At 37.0% G+C, this 15,584-nt stretch overlaps 1 protein-coding gene across 4 annotated transcripts in view; it reads left to right on the top strand.

Annotated features, from left to right (window-relative positions):
• The first annotated feature begins 1,357 nt into the window (after nucleotides 1-1,357).
• The window catches only part of LOC111046376, a 104,858-nt gene continuing 90,631 nt past the window's right edge, over nucleotides 1,358-15,584 (top strand). The window contains exons 1-3 of one of the 4 annotated variants that reach the window (XM_039432505.1): nucleotides 1,358-2,128; nucleotides 2,409-2,582; nucleotides 6,548-6,749. In XM_039432505.1, the coding sequence (XP_039288439.1) occupies nucleotides 1,727-2,128; nucleotides 2,409-2,582; nucleotides 6,548-6,749 (778 nt within the window). In that variant the 5' untranslated portion in view covers nucleotides 1,358-1,726. Of the gene's footprint in view, nucleotides 2,129-2,408; nucleotides 2,583-6,547; nucleotides 6,750-15,584 lie in introns of those variants that run through there. The other 3 variants (XM_039432506.1, XM_039432510.1, XM_039432507.1) reach the window with 3 other exon arrangements.

The raw sequence follows: 15,584 nt of genomic DNA, 5'->3' as shown, positions 1-15,584 counted from the left end.
CTGGCACTGTACAATGCCAGAAAAGCTTATGAAATTTCAATTCTTGCGGAGGGCAAATTAACCGAGTATAGAATCTTTGAGTATGAGAATTCATAAATTTTTTATTGTGCATTTTATTTTGGTGTATGTTTAGGTTGTTTGCTCTAATGGTTCCTGATGCTGATTTCTGTCTAATCATTTTCTTGTACCTCCTTACCCTGCCCTTTAATTAATTGTATGAACTAAAAGATGATATTATAATATTACTAGCCGTCAGGCTCGCTTCGCTTGCCATATCCGTTTAGCCAGGGGGCTCCGCCCCCTGGACCCCCGACTGGATCGTCCCAGATTGAGCTCGCTTCGCTCGCCTGCATTTTCATTTGAGCATTTTTATCATATGTTAGAACAATCCAGTCGGGGGTCCAGACTAAACGTCTGGCTAAACGGATATGGCGAGCGAAGCGAGCCTGACGGCTAGTAATATAATATTCCCAGGTATGAAGTAGCAGTGCCCAATCAATTTTTCTGCGATAAATGCATTTATTTAAATCTTCAACTTGGTGCCAACCTAACAAAGTCAACTCAACTTAATGCCAACCTGACAAAATTATTAATTTAGTTGCCAGTTTACAACTGTTTCGAAGAGGTACTCCATCTAGATTATAGTTCTATAGTAACATATGATATGGAAATTTCAATTATAATTAAGAGATTGGAAGAAGAAGAATATACATGCTAAAAGACGAACTTTAAACCCTTAGAGTTAAAATATTGCCAAAAGATTTCTTAGTGCGCCTCTAAAGGGCCAACTGAACATACCTACCAAATTTGAACGTTTTTGGTCTGGTAGATTTTTAGTTATGCGAGTGAGTGAGTCAGTCAGTCAGTGAGTGCCATTTCGCTTTTATATATAAATTATTACCTTGTAATCGATTGTTATTTCTTTACAAAATCCCATATCTAAAACATACCTAATTGCTTTTTGAGAGATTCTTTCCTTTACTCAAAAGTGGAATATCATATCAAATTACAATTTTATTCATTTGAATCCCGTTTCCATTATAACAATAACATAATGCTAATGTATAGTTGCCTATAATGTAATGTTCAGGAAAAAAACAAGTTTGTCCACATATTTGAGTGTTTCTAATTTTGGCCACCAGAGAACCCGTAAGCAAACAGCTTCGAGTAGGTGTAAAAGCTGTCAAAGCTTTCGTCTGTAGAATTTTTTAACCACCATATTTTGTGTACAAACAATACTCAATACAACACGGCTGCCGGAATTCCGGCAACTCTTTACCTACTAAAATAGATTGTCATCAACTATAACTAGGGGTAGTGTATCTTTAGACTGTTAAAAAACAAAATATCAAATAAACTAAAACGGAAATATTTTATCAGTTTCAACATTATTAATAACTAGAGAGTTGCAGAGGCAGTGCACGACTGCATGTAAACGTCTTCTGCGTCTACTGTTTGCTTCAAATTTGTTATTTTTGTACAACTTATTTTAAACTAATTTAAAATATTTGATTTTTAAACTAATGCCATATTCAGCTAAGCATTATCAGTTTATGTTGTTGAAACACATTATAAAATAGTTATTTTCAATGATTGGTCTCTAGATTCACAACTATTTGTAGGGTTAGAATATCTAACCTATTGATTTTTCCTGTTCATTGAAAACTCTCAATGTTGTCAGTGATATTCTCACTTGTGTTTTCTTAGTGTGTAGTTATTAAAAACAATGAAACGTGTTATTAACTTTGTTAAAGGACGACGAGATGATAGGAGGGATCATAAATTTGTCAATTCTCCAATATGTGTAGAGATAACTAATCCTTCTGGGCAGAAAGTACAAAGTGAAGATGAGCATATTCTTGGTTTACAATCTGGCTATGGCTATCAGGTAGATTTGAATGGAAAGGATAAAAATATGACAAAATTGCATAAGGCCGCATGGCAAGGAAATCTGGATAAAGTCAAAATGCAACTGAAGAAAGCTGATGTCAATTCAGTAGATCATTCTAACAGAACAGCATTGCATTTTGCTGTTGCACAGGGACATGCCAATGTTGCATTTTTCTTGCTGGGTGCCGAAGCTCAGCTCAATTTGAGAGATTCTGATGGAATGACACCTTTTTTGAAGGTAAAGTACTACAAATCACGCATTTGTATTAATTTCTGTTAAATTTAATATGTAATTATAATTAAACAACTTTTTGAAGTTTAACTTGAAAACAACTGGGAGCCTATGTTAGTTAAAATTTTTAAGACATACTGTAACTTGTAGTTTCTGTCTATAGAATGAATACAACATTATATCTATTATCATCCCTCCTTATCTAAAAACTCTGACAGAAGTAACGTAAAATATGGTAACCAAACCTCTTAGTAACTGGACTATTGTTCATGAATTTTTGTTATAGGCTGTAGAATGTGGCAATAAGGAATGTATTCATACGTTACTGGAGCAAGGTGCAGATGTAAACATTGTGGACAAGAATGGCAACACTGGTCTCCATTTGTCTTCCAAACTGGGTTTTCTCAACATCAGCTCGCTGCTTCTTGTTAAAGGTGCTAACGTCAACATGTCCAACAATGTGAGTTTGTCTTCATGAGTAATCTACTCAAAAGCATATATTCAGGTGCATTTGTTGCACTTTTTTATTAATTGTATTAGCCTATTACTTGTTGCATTTGACAGTGTATAAACATTTATTTAGTCAAATTCATAATTTGGGTGAAAACCCTCCTAGGACACGAAGATTAAAGCCTGGCGCACAATAGGGACCGCTACAGGCGATCATCTACTCCCGAGAAAAAACTGGTTTATGCGCGCGCTATCTAGACTGTCATGATGCGAGCCTCACTTGACCTGTAGCTTATGTCAGTCGTTACTCTGCAAGACAATGGACACAGACGCTGTTGATAGAATCTTGATTCTCACTGAGAATCTAGATATACTATAATATTTTACATTTTCACTATAAAGTATAAAGTATTGGTGGATATTTCGTTGAAGATATATTCAACTTTAAACTGGTAAATTTAACACATGTTGAAAACTTTCAAGTAGAAATACTTGAATTCACAAAATTTTTGTAAGTGATTGTTGAATGGACCGTTTATTTTTATTAACAAGTCATATCTTTTATTGTATTTTTTATTTAGGGCTACTTTTAATATGAATAAACATATTTATCTGAGTACCCTTATTACTCACTTATAATTTTCACTGGAAAATGGCATTAGTAGCCGAAACATGTAGTGAAAAGTAATTTATAAGGGTACTCAGATAAAAATTTTTATTCATATATTTCACTTCAGTAACATATTGAATATTGAGAATAGTTGTATATTACCTTACCAGATGAATCGATAATAGCTCCTACTTCAGTCCACAATTTCTTAGTAATGTTCGCGTTCTTATACCCGTCATCTTGGCTGTTCCATAATGCCGGTCTGATTTGAACTTCACTTATAAGTAGCTCACTTACATAATTATCACTGATTTTGCGAATTTTTGGCTCCGACATGACGTTTTTGTTGAGCACTATTGAACAGTGAACACTCAATTAGACCACCAACCGTGATCATTCCGAGAAATATGAAGTTCAATAACACCTTCCCGTCTCGTGTATTCAGTCTTGCCAATTGAATAGAATATATGAAAAGGAAATACGATACCTATTGTATAAGCTAATGCAAGCAACTGGTGCAATTGAATGTGGTATATCCGTATATGATAACTACTCGTAATTTACACTACATCATTTTGATGATGCATTGAATGATTGATTCCTTGAATAAAGAATAAATTAGCTTCTATGTGGGTTTTAACAATACGAACTGAATAATAGAATAATTCATGCAATGATGTTTCATGCAACTTTTCCGTTTTGACAAAAACAATAATTATAATGAAATTATACAAGCATACTATATAGCAAGATTTCAAATAATAATAACAATTGAAAAAAATGAGGGGTTGTATTAGAAGTGTGTTTTGAGTACTTGATGGCGATACGATTATGGTGATTATAGAGATAATGTTATAGCAACTGTAAGGTCTCTGTAGGTTCATTCACATTGATTTTATTCACTGATACACAAGGCAGAGAATTGCATCATCCATCAATAGATTAATAATTGAACATGGCTTTCACAAGTCATCACTAGTTCATTTGAAAATATTACATTAAAATCGAAATATATATTGCACCTTATTCCCCACACTGATAAACTATATTATATTTACTACAGTACATTAAGTCACCTGTTCGTTTTTACTATTATACAATAATGGTAATTATTGATAATTATACAATATGGATAATTATAGTTATTATAATCAATTAAAATACATGAATAATTATAATTAAGCATAGATAATCATACAATAATCCTAAGCTATATTTAAACAAGTCGTAACTCCCTGGTTTTTGAGTATTTTGAAAAATGGTACTTATGCTCTAAAGAATTTGGGGGGACTGAATCCAAATCCGAAATCAGAATCTTTCTATCTTTATTTTTACGTGAGTTAGCAATTCTGAAATTGTGATGAGTCATCGGCTGACGCTCGCGACTCAGAAAAAAGATAGCTCCAGAGCTGCAACATAAACCGCATGAGCGACAGACTTGTGGACGAAACTCGTCTCTAGCCTCAACGCGTACCTACCGTGGCCAGTCGAGCGCGTTTAGCATGCTAAGTAATGAGGCGCTACATCAAAGATTCGTTGCCTGCTTGTAATATTGGAGATGTTGCCAGTTGTAGCGAGTAGCGCGTAGCTTCCATGATGGCCGGGGTCTAAGCCTTATCAAGGTAGACACAAAACTGAAACATAGCAGCTCATCAAGCTACTCCCCAACATGAAAACGTATGCAGTGAGTATAGTGGGTATTAATAAGAGACCTCTCAATAACCTTTGAAACTGTTCGGCAGATACATCCCTGGCGAATCTGCTGGCTGCATCTACTGGCATCTTGTTTTAATTAAAGAATATTATGATCACCCCAACACATCATAGTGGGGTATCATAATTGTGATTGAAATAATTTTTAGCAATTATTGAATTTCATATCTGTATTTGTAAATAAATTTGGGATGCAAATCATTGGCATTTAGAAAAATTATTATTATCATCAGTGTAGCACAGTAACACACCTTGTAGGTTTTACTCTCATCAAGTTGATTAACTGTAGGTCAATACCTTTTACCTTATATCTTCTTCTTCATCCATTGCCCACACTTTTAGGATCGATGGCGTCATGTCATGAATAAAAAGAAATAACAAAAAGCACAAAATTGATCAAGATGGCAGTGATCAATTTCAGATCGAAAAAATTATCAGTTTAACATAATGACACTTTAGCCTGATAACATTTGAGACAGGTCATCATTGACATATTCGTGGACATGGTAATAAGTGGCCCTGGTTGTGAGGAAATGGCCGGCCTGAACAGAACACGCTGAGGCCCGCCCAACTGCTACTTCACCCCTACAGGCGGCAGCCTGTTGAACCGCAATCTCTGGACGTCTGGACGCACTCTGGGGACGTCAAACAGCTATCGATACCTGGTGTTGTGGTGATGCACATCAGTCCAAGTCAACAAATTCTGTTTATTCTTCTTCACGTACATGAGGCAGAGAAAGAGGAAGTGGCTGATTACAGTTAGAATACCCAGTCTAGCAAAAATGGGCTTGCAATGAGCAAGATGTTCGCTTCCAGTAATGATCCTGGCGGCCCGTTTTTGCAGCTTCAGTATGTCTACAACCTTGGCTGAATGACCCAACATGAGTATACCGTAGGAGGTATGGCAGTGGAAAAGTGCACGATACACCATGACCAGATATGCCTCCGTCACATGTTCCCTCAGTTTGAGCAAAAGGAAACAGATTCAGGACAGCCTCTTGGTCACTTGCTAGATGTGGCTGGCCCAGCTGAGCTTTGAATCCAGCATAAAGCCCAGCAGCTTCACAGGTTCCTGATCATGAGGCAGATTTCGCGACAAACTGCAGACGATTTTTTGTGTCTTGCTCTCATTTAGCTGGAAACGATTTACCAGGAACCATGAGGTTGATGACCGCAGATGCTCCGCCGACCTCTCCAACACCTGCTGAAGGTGAATGCCAGATGACAGCAATGATGGATCATCAGCAAACAGGAGAGTTGCACCATTGTTATCCAGGTCGTTGATCATCACGATGAACAGGATTGGCCCCAGAATTGAACCCTGAGGTACCTCAAACCTGACAGGGAGTGGACATGAAACAGCTCCACCCAATGACACCACCTGTGTCCTCCCAGTCAGATATGACTCCAAGATGTCAAGAGCAGAGTCCATTACCCCATAATAGCGAAGCTTCATGTATTTAGTATGTGATGGTCAACATAATCAAATGTTCTGCTCAAATCACACAGTGTAAGTGCCAGGGTCTCACCATCCTCAAACACTGATCCAATTTTCTCATCCACTCGATTCACTGCATCAACCGTCGACCTCCCTTTACGAAAACCTTACGAGAACCCAAAAATAAAGAATGTTTGTGTGTTTTTTTTGTGAGGTTGGAGAATTGGCGCTGCACCTGGCGACAGAGGGCGAGCACCGTGAGCTGGTGGCGCTGTTGCTGTGCGCAGGCGCACATGTGAACGCAATCGATCGCGAACACCGAACGCCGCTCATGCTTGCCGCGCGCTACGGGCACGCCGCGATCTGCGCACTCCTGCTCGAGAATGGCGCTTCCCTAGACGCCTGCGACTCCAACGGTCAGTCATCCAAACACACAACATTATTCCTCACTTGTAAACATTGGTCGTCATGTATTAAGCTTTGTTATTTGATTGGTTGTTTGTTTTCAATAGCTTCCTAGAGACTGTTAACAGAATATTGGAATTGTCAGAAGTTATAACACTCATATGGTAACATAATAAAGGAGAAGAATATCACACAAAGTCTCTCTACACACAAACTATACCGTGTTATAGAACACTTCAACTCCTTCTCAAAAACATGGACATCATCACAATTTTTCAAATTAGTTGGGCGCTTTCTAATAAATTTAAAGCCCATATATGTTGTCTTTCCCAAAAAGAGTTGTTCTATGATACAGTGAAGCGTAGTCTCCCCTATTTCTTGTATTTTATCGATGTGTATCAGTTAGGCTGGCCACTAACGGTAGACCATTCCTCTTTCCTTCACAAATCATTCCCACTACCTAACAGCATTCTCCGCATGATAAACATGTGTGTAAATGATAGAAGATCTATTGGAAATCAGAGTTAACCAACTGCTGGAATATTATTAGCCTACTGTATAAGTGACTGCTGTGGCTGCTATAGTGAGCAGAGGTGCAACGAAGCACAACGAGCAAATTATTGATTATATATTATAACCAAGGACAGCGACAGCACAGTGCTATAATAAATTAAGGTTTTTATCAATAATAAAATTACACAGAAAAACATTTGATGGATTTCAGGCAATTTTACCCATAATTTCCCACTTTTCATATTCAATGCTAACTGTAGGAAAAATTTAATGTGAAATACGTGCGCAAAGTTCCTCTGCTGCACTCAACAACCCATTCCGCCCTCGCCTACGGCTCGGGCGTAAACGTTTCTTTCGGTGTAGCAAACTGTTACTTTGCGCACTAGTTGCACAAATAACTATTATGAAGCGCTAGAAAAGGAGTTGAGAATGGTACCCAGATATGATCTGCTGATAGTGCTTGGAGACTGGAATGCCCAGATTGGTAAGGAGGACTTTCTGAGAACAGTTGCATGCCTCATCAATAATAAACGTCAGATCTCGAAGAGGGCTGAACTGTGACTCCGACCACTTTCTTGTCTCAGCCAAATTAAGAGAGAGACTTTCAAGAGTGGAAAATGGAAGTGGTGCAAGGAGACGTGTGATTGACATAGAAAAGCTAAGAAATCATGACTATGCAGAGGGGTATAGAACAGAGCTTGAAAGGCTAATACCGGATGGTCTGAATGAAGTTGATGATGATGAAAAGGATGTTCAAGAGCTGTGGGATAATTTAAAGAAAACAATCAATAATGTTGCCAATGGAAGCCTTGGTGAAAGGAGAAGAGGGAGAAATGATAAATGGTATAATGAGGAGTGTGAGGAAGCCATAAAAAAGAAAAATGAGGATAGGAAAATGATGGTCCAGAGAAACACAAGAAGAAACCGCACCAAGTATTGTGAGAGTAGGAAAGCAGCCAACAGAATATGTAGGAGAAAGAAAAGAGAATATATGAAGAGGCTCATCAATAATATAGAAATAATGAATGAACAAAATGAAAGCAGGAAATTTTATCAGGCAGTCAAAAGAATGAAAAAAGGTTTCCAGCCTAATTTAATAGCCTGTAAAAGCCGTGATGGAAACGTACTAGGAGAAGAAAATGATATAATGGATAGATGGGCAGAGCACTTTAGGGATGTCTTGAACCGAGAGGGGGATGATGAGAAAGAACAATTGACATATGCCAGTGCAGAACCCTTGATCCCTCCCCCAAGCTATGAAGAAGTGGCAGAAATTATAAAAAAAATTTAAAAATAATAAAGCGCCTGGGGGAGATTCAATACCTGCCGAGCTAATAAAATTTGGTGGAAATAAGATAGTGAGAGCTCTGCATACATTGATAACATGGATATGGGAGCAAGAGAAGATCCCTGAAGAGTGGACAAGTGGTGTGATATGCCCCATGCTAAAAAAAGGTGATAAAATGAATTGTAATAATTACAGAGGTATTACGCTACTCTGCACGTCATACAAACTTTTTTCTGCCCTGGTGTTGAGGCGACTAGGGGTGTATGCTGAAGAAATAATTGGCGATCATCAGTGCGGCTTCAGGCAAGGGAGAGGTACAACAGATCAGACTTTTACAATGAAGCAGATTATGGAGAAGTGTTTTGAGTTTAACACAGATCTGCATATGCTGTTTGTAGACTTTCGCCAAGCTTTTGATAGTGTTAAGAGAGGCAGCATGATGAGAATCCTTCTTGAGTTCGGAATCCCTAGAAAGTTGATCAATCTCATAAACTTGACAATGGATGGCACAACGGCTCAAGTTAAAATCGGTACCAAGATGAGTCGGACGTTTAATGTTACAACCGGTGTTAGACAAGGAGACGCACTTTCAGCTACACTCTTCAATCTGGTGTTGGAAACAGTAATTCGGAAGCTGGGACTGAGAGGCACAATAGTAAATAGAATGTGTCAGGTTCTGACCTATGCGCACGATGTTAAAGAGATAAAGAGAATCTAAAAGAACGTTTCTGTACAGTGAGGGATGAGGCTGGAAGTGTGGGTCTGGAAATAAACATTGAAAAAACAAAGTACATGAGAATGTCAGCAAATGAGCAGAGGAGACAGGTAAATAACTTGAAAATATCAGATGGTTGTGAAATAGAAGGCGTTAGTAAGTTCAAATACCTTGGGGTAATGCTAACTGGTGATAATAGAACGAGTAATGAAATATATGACAGGATCATGATGGGCAACCTTGCATATTATGCAAACCAAAAAATTTTCAAGAGCAGACTCATTTCGCGTGAAACAAAAGAAAAAATGTACAGGACGTTAATAAAGCCGGTTGTGACATACGGATCGGAGACATGGACAATTTTGAGCAAGGAAGAGTGAGCACTGAGCTCATTTGAAAGAAAAATGTTCAGAAGGATTTGGGAACCAAAATGGGATGATGGAAATTGGAGAGCCAGGTATAATAGTGAGATTGATGAAGCCATTGGGCAAGAAAACATTGTACGGCCCATAAAGGCAAAACGTATAGAATGGCTGGGTCATGTGGCAAGGATGGGTGAAGAGAGAGTCCCATTGAAGATGATGGATGAGATGATGATGGGGACAAAGAGAAGAGGAAGACCAAGGGGGGGATGGCTGAATGACGTCCTGGGCGATCTTCGGGTGCTAGGAGTGGCAGACTGGCGACGAAGAGCCCAGGAGAGAGAAGTTTGGAGGCATTATGTAGAGGAGGCCAAAGTCCACCCAGGACTGTAGAGCCACATAAAGTAAGTAAGTATTATTGTCAAAGCATTAAGTTGGAATTTTCCGTGTTTCTACGCTTTAAAAGTTGTTTATAACTCCAAATCGCTAAATATGTTGAGAAATCTCGCCAAAAGCCAAGAGCCGCCATGCTGTTTACCAATTTTATGTGAGGTCTTTTAGGTCTGTTCACAGTGATGTCGATGAAACTTTGCCCGATGCCAAGACATTGGTTGGATAGAAGCATGTACGAAAATGTACGGGAAAAGTGAATAGAGCTGCAGTGTGGCTTGTGTGTGATTCTAATATTCGAGATATAGGTAAATGGGCTTCAGCAAACGACTCTGCAATGACTAACCATTTATGTCAGTGATTTCAATCTATGTCTCACATAGCTATGTTTGATTTTATGTAACGACTTTGCAACCGGGCATCGGTCACTAAGTCACTATTATAGCCGCTTTCCAGTATCAGAAAGGTTATAGTTATACCAGGTTTTCTAGTCAATTATTTGTCCATCTACTCTAAATAATTTAATCGCGGTTATCCTATTATATTAAGCGAGCAATTTCTGTATGTCTGTTTATATTTTAATATCTGATTATTTATGTTCAACGGATCTCGAAAACGGCTCTAATGATTTTCACGAAAATGGAATATAGTAGGTTTATGATATAAAAATTCGATTGCACTAGGTCTCACCCCTGGGAAAACTCACTGAAGGACATTAAAAGGATAATTCATCCTTGATAGAACAGATGATAATTTCGTTGTTGTCGATAACAGAAATCACTGATGATTTTTATCACTCTAAATTAGAGTATATCATAATATTCAAAGTTAATCATTATTTTACAGTTATAAGTGATTAGTGAGTGTTATTTTGTTATTCAATTTGGTTTGTAAACAATCTAAATTAGAACTTTTCTGTTTTTAAATATTTTGACTGAAAATTGGACCTGAATTCAAGTGTATGAAACATAACCTACTTTTTGGACCATTTATAGTGTATAAATCAAAATTCGGGGAAGAAACAGTTTTGAGCTGTGCCTGTTGTCCTTCTCCAATCATTTTGAATGATTGTGTTCTGTTTATCAATAAATGAATAACGAGCAAAGCTCGGTGCCCCGATATTAGTTTTGATTTGTGCAAGGTTGTTATATGTTATTTTAATTAAAAGTTGGTTAGGTTAAATATTAGAAGACATTGCTGTTAATGAAATCTACTTGGAAGATTTAAATATTGTATTTTAAACTAGTAGTTCTGTGAACAGTAGACCTCACGCAGTATTGTCATCCACAAGTACCTGATTGAAACTAATATAGACCTTATGGAAATACAGCAATAGACTGGCTTCTCCACACATCTGTGTAATTACTTGTCAGCTGATTTATGGTGAATAATTCTATAGTCTGATTTTTACTTTCCTTGCCCTATTACCATAGGTAAGGGAAGTATTGCTTTCCAAAAAAAATTAAGTTACCCCAATTTCCAATTTTCTATACGTTTCAAGGTCCCCTGAATCCAAAAAAGTGGTTTTTGGGTATTGGTCTGTGTGTGTGTGTGTGTGTGTGTGTGTGTGTGTGTGTGTGTGTGTGTGTGTGTGTGTGTGTGTGTGTGTGTGTATGAGTGTATGTGCGTCTGTGTACACGATATCTCATTTCCCAATCAATGGAATGACTTGAAATTCGGAACTCAAGGTCCTTACAATGTAATGATCCGACACGAACAATTTCGATCTGATTCAATTCAAGATGGCGGATAAAATGGTGGAAATGTTGTCAAAAACAGGGTTTTTCGCGATTTTTTCGAAAACGGCTCCAACGATTTTGATCAAATTCATACCTAAAATAGTCATCGATAAGCTCTATCAACTGCCACAAGTCTCATATCTGTAAAAATTTCAGGAGCTCCGCCCCATCTATGCAAAGTTTGATTTTAGATTCATAATTGACAGGTTTTAGATACAATTTAAACAACAAATTCCAAGTGCAAAATATTGAGCATAAAAATCTCTTTAATTAATGTTCAGTAACATTTTCACCTAAAATTGAAAATAAGCTCGAAATTCGAGAAAATGTTATTATTTCAATTACAAACTGTTGACAAACTGTTGATTCTATTAAATCATTCACTAAGAAGAGATAGCAAACTTCGTGTGTCTTCAGCCTTATTGTCCTGTCACCAGCTGGCTTGGATCTTTGAATAGTTGACTTGAGATGTGCGGGAACAATAGCGTTAGGTGATAATTTTCATAACGGCAAGGAAAGTTGTGTGAGTGCGCCACACCAGATTTTTACTCTAATATTGGCGTATGAAGGAGGCTCCTTTTTCTTTTTATATTATCCTTGTAAAATTTCCAAAAACCTTGTATATACGTCGACGCGCAATTAAAAAAGGAACATCCTGTCAAATTCCATGAAAATCTATAACCGCGTTTCGCCGTAAATGCGCAACATATAAACATTTAAACATGCAAAAATTTAAACAAGAGAAATGCCAAACCGTCGACTTGAATCTTAGACCTCACTTCGCTCGGTCAATTATAGAAATACTAGTGCTCTTGTAATGCATATAATTTTTGGCAAAATTTTACCGCGCGAGCGAACTATATATCTAAGCTATTTTTGGAGATATCGACTTAATTTTTTTCACTTAAAAGAGGACAGAAATTTGAAGCTGGGAAGCCCAAATTTTATAAAATAATTTTAATTTGAACATTGAATATGATAATTTGAAAACACCTAAAATGCAGTCTGTGGTCACTAGGGGAGATTTCAAATTATTCATCAGTTAATTATTCATCACTAGGGGAGTCTTCATCAGTTAAGGTTTGGTTAAATCACACCAAACTTTGATAGGTAAGTTTTCATCATTAGCATTAGATACAGGAGAAAATGTAATCAGCAGTAATGGTTAGCTCCATGTAAAAATATTCTCAACATTTTTCAGACAAAAACCGGCAATTTTTTATATTTTTCAGATTTCCTATAAACTTCAATCATCAATACTTAAATGAGACTTCACAATTTTACTACCCACTGGAGTTACCAATTTTCACAAAAAAAATTCCATCATAGGGAAAAATTGTAGATTGAATTAGAATTCAAATTGAAGTTTGTGAAAAAATATATTAGAATGAATATTGAACTCTGAATATTGAATACCGAATGAAAGTGGAAAATGGAACTTTCTCATCGAGCAATTAGAAAAATCAATGATAACTGTTTAGCATGCTTATTTGTGACTTTTAGCATAGAACAACAACTCTATAACTAGTAAAAACATCATAGGTTAGGCAAAATTCAATATTTGTTATTGATAATAATATTAAATTTTATTGATTACAATTGTTATTCAGCTACCGACACCTATTTTTCCCCTCTTTCATTAAAAAAATGATTGAGTCGATATTTTCAAAAATAGTTGAGATACGATGTGCTATAGTTAGTAACGTTAGCCCAAAAATTGGCTAACCTTATTCTCTTAATCTAAACTTCCCTAACTCCTACAACTAATCGAATAACTGTGTAAATTTCTACTCTCATTTCGTAGAATTTCAAACTTAAAAAAGCTATCTTCTATTGGTCTCCTTAAACAGAAAACTAGACTAGAACAGCTGATCTAACTCATGTACACTATAATGATTGTCAGCCTAAAGCTGCGTACACATATTCGCGCATCCAACCCGCACCGAGCACGCTCCTCCCTCGTTCCGTCCTCGTTCCTCCATCGTACCGCAGTAGCTCCGCCTCCGCTCGGCAGTCGCACCCATCATGAACGTTACGGAAGATGTTAGATCTTCTCGCGTTCCCCGGTCGAACCACTGTTGTTCCCCGGTCGATCATCAAACGCTCTGCTGGAGTGACGTTCGGTTGCGGAGCAGAGCGAAAGTCTGTACGCACCTTATTCATCAAAAATCAGGTGTGGCGCACTCACACAACTTTCCTTGCCGTTAGGAAAATTGATCACCTGACGCTAGTGTAAACGCGCATCTCAAGTCAAAGATCTGAGCCAGCTGGTGACAGTTCAATAACGCTGGATACTCACAAGATCTGCTATCTCTTCATAGTGAATGATAATATAATAGAATCAAGAGTTGCCAAAAGTTTGCAATTGAATAATTACATTTTCTCAAATTTCAAGCTTATTTTCAATTTTAGGTGAAAATGTTACTGGACATCAATTGAAGAGATTTTCATGTTCAATTTTTTCCACTCGAAATTTTTCGTTTAAATTATATCTGAGACCTGATAATTGGAAATCTAAAATCGGACTTTGCATAGATGGGGCGGAGCTCCTAAAATTTTTACAGATATGGGACTTGTTACAGTTGATATAGCTTATCAATGACTATTTTAGGTATAAATTTGATCAAAATCGTTGGAGCCGTTTTCGAGAAAATCGCGAAAAACCCTGTTTTTGACAACATTTTTGTCATTTTAGCCGCCATCCTGAATTGCATTTGATCGAAATTGTTCGTGTCGGATACTTATAGCGTAAGGACCTTGAGTTCCAAATTTCAAGTCATTCCGTTAATTGGGAGATGAGGTATCGTATACACAGACGCACATACACTCATACACACACACACACACACACACACACACACACACACACACACACACACACACACACACACACACTCACACACACACACATACAGACCAATACCCAAAAACCACTTTTTCGGACTCAGAGGACCTTGAAACGTATAGAAATTTAGAAATTGGGGTACCTTAATTTTTTTCGGAAAGCAATACTTTCCTTACCTATGGTAATAGGGCAAGGAAAGTAAGAATGAATGATTCATCAAAAATTGATTCTCTCTTCAAATATCACTCATTTTTGAAAAATCATAACTCAGTACTCATTGGAGATAAAGAGTTCCGAATGATCTCATTTTATACAGAATTTCATATTATAAAAAAAGGCGAGAGCAAATTTTTCTGTCCGATTACGAGATTTAGCAGATATAGCTGAAAACTGGAAAATGAGCCGAAAATACGAGGTTTTTGGGCCACTCTGTATCTAGCACAAGGAAATTTTGCATGAAGAAAATTGGTTCTGGACTTCTCTTGTGTACCCGAATAATATATTAAAAAATCAGAACTACAATATAAATTGCATGCACCAATGTATATAGTGACTGGACTAATATAAAAATATGTATTTTTGAGGTAAATTCAGACTAACAAGCTTAATTATTCCTTGTTCTTCAATTAAATAAAAAAATTGAGTTGATATCGTCAATAATAACTTCGATACAGCAATCGCCTTGATCGAACACAGACTGCATTTTTGGTTTTTCAAACAATCATAATTAATGTTTAAATGTACATCTTTCAATTAAATTTGAGCTTCCCTGTTTCAATTTTTTGTCCTCTTTCAAGTAAAAAAAAATTGAATCGATATCTCTAAAAATAGCTGAGATACAGAGTTCGCTCGCGCGGTAAAATTTAGCCAACAAATCAAGTGCGACACTACCTATTTTCAATTTGATAGAAATAATGACCACAGGAACACTTTTTGTGGTCACTAAGGAAGTCAATCAAGTCTCTCTATTCAGTATACACTCACCATTTACAAA

The sequence above is a fragment of the Nilaparvata lugens genome, chromosome 7, assembly GCF_014356525.2.
Source record: "Nilaparvata lugens isolate BPH chromosome 7, ASM1435652v1, whole genome shotgun sequence".
Lineage (NCBI taxonomy): Eukaryota > Metazoa > Arthropoda > Insecta > Hemiptera > Delphacidae > Nilaparvata > Nilaparvata lugens.
Note: the sequence above shows the minus strand (reverse complement) of the source record. Positions and strands in the feature narration are given on the sequence as shown.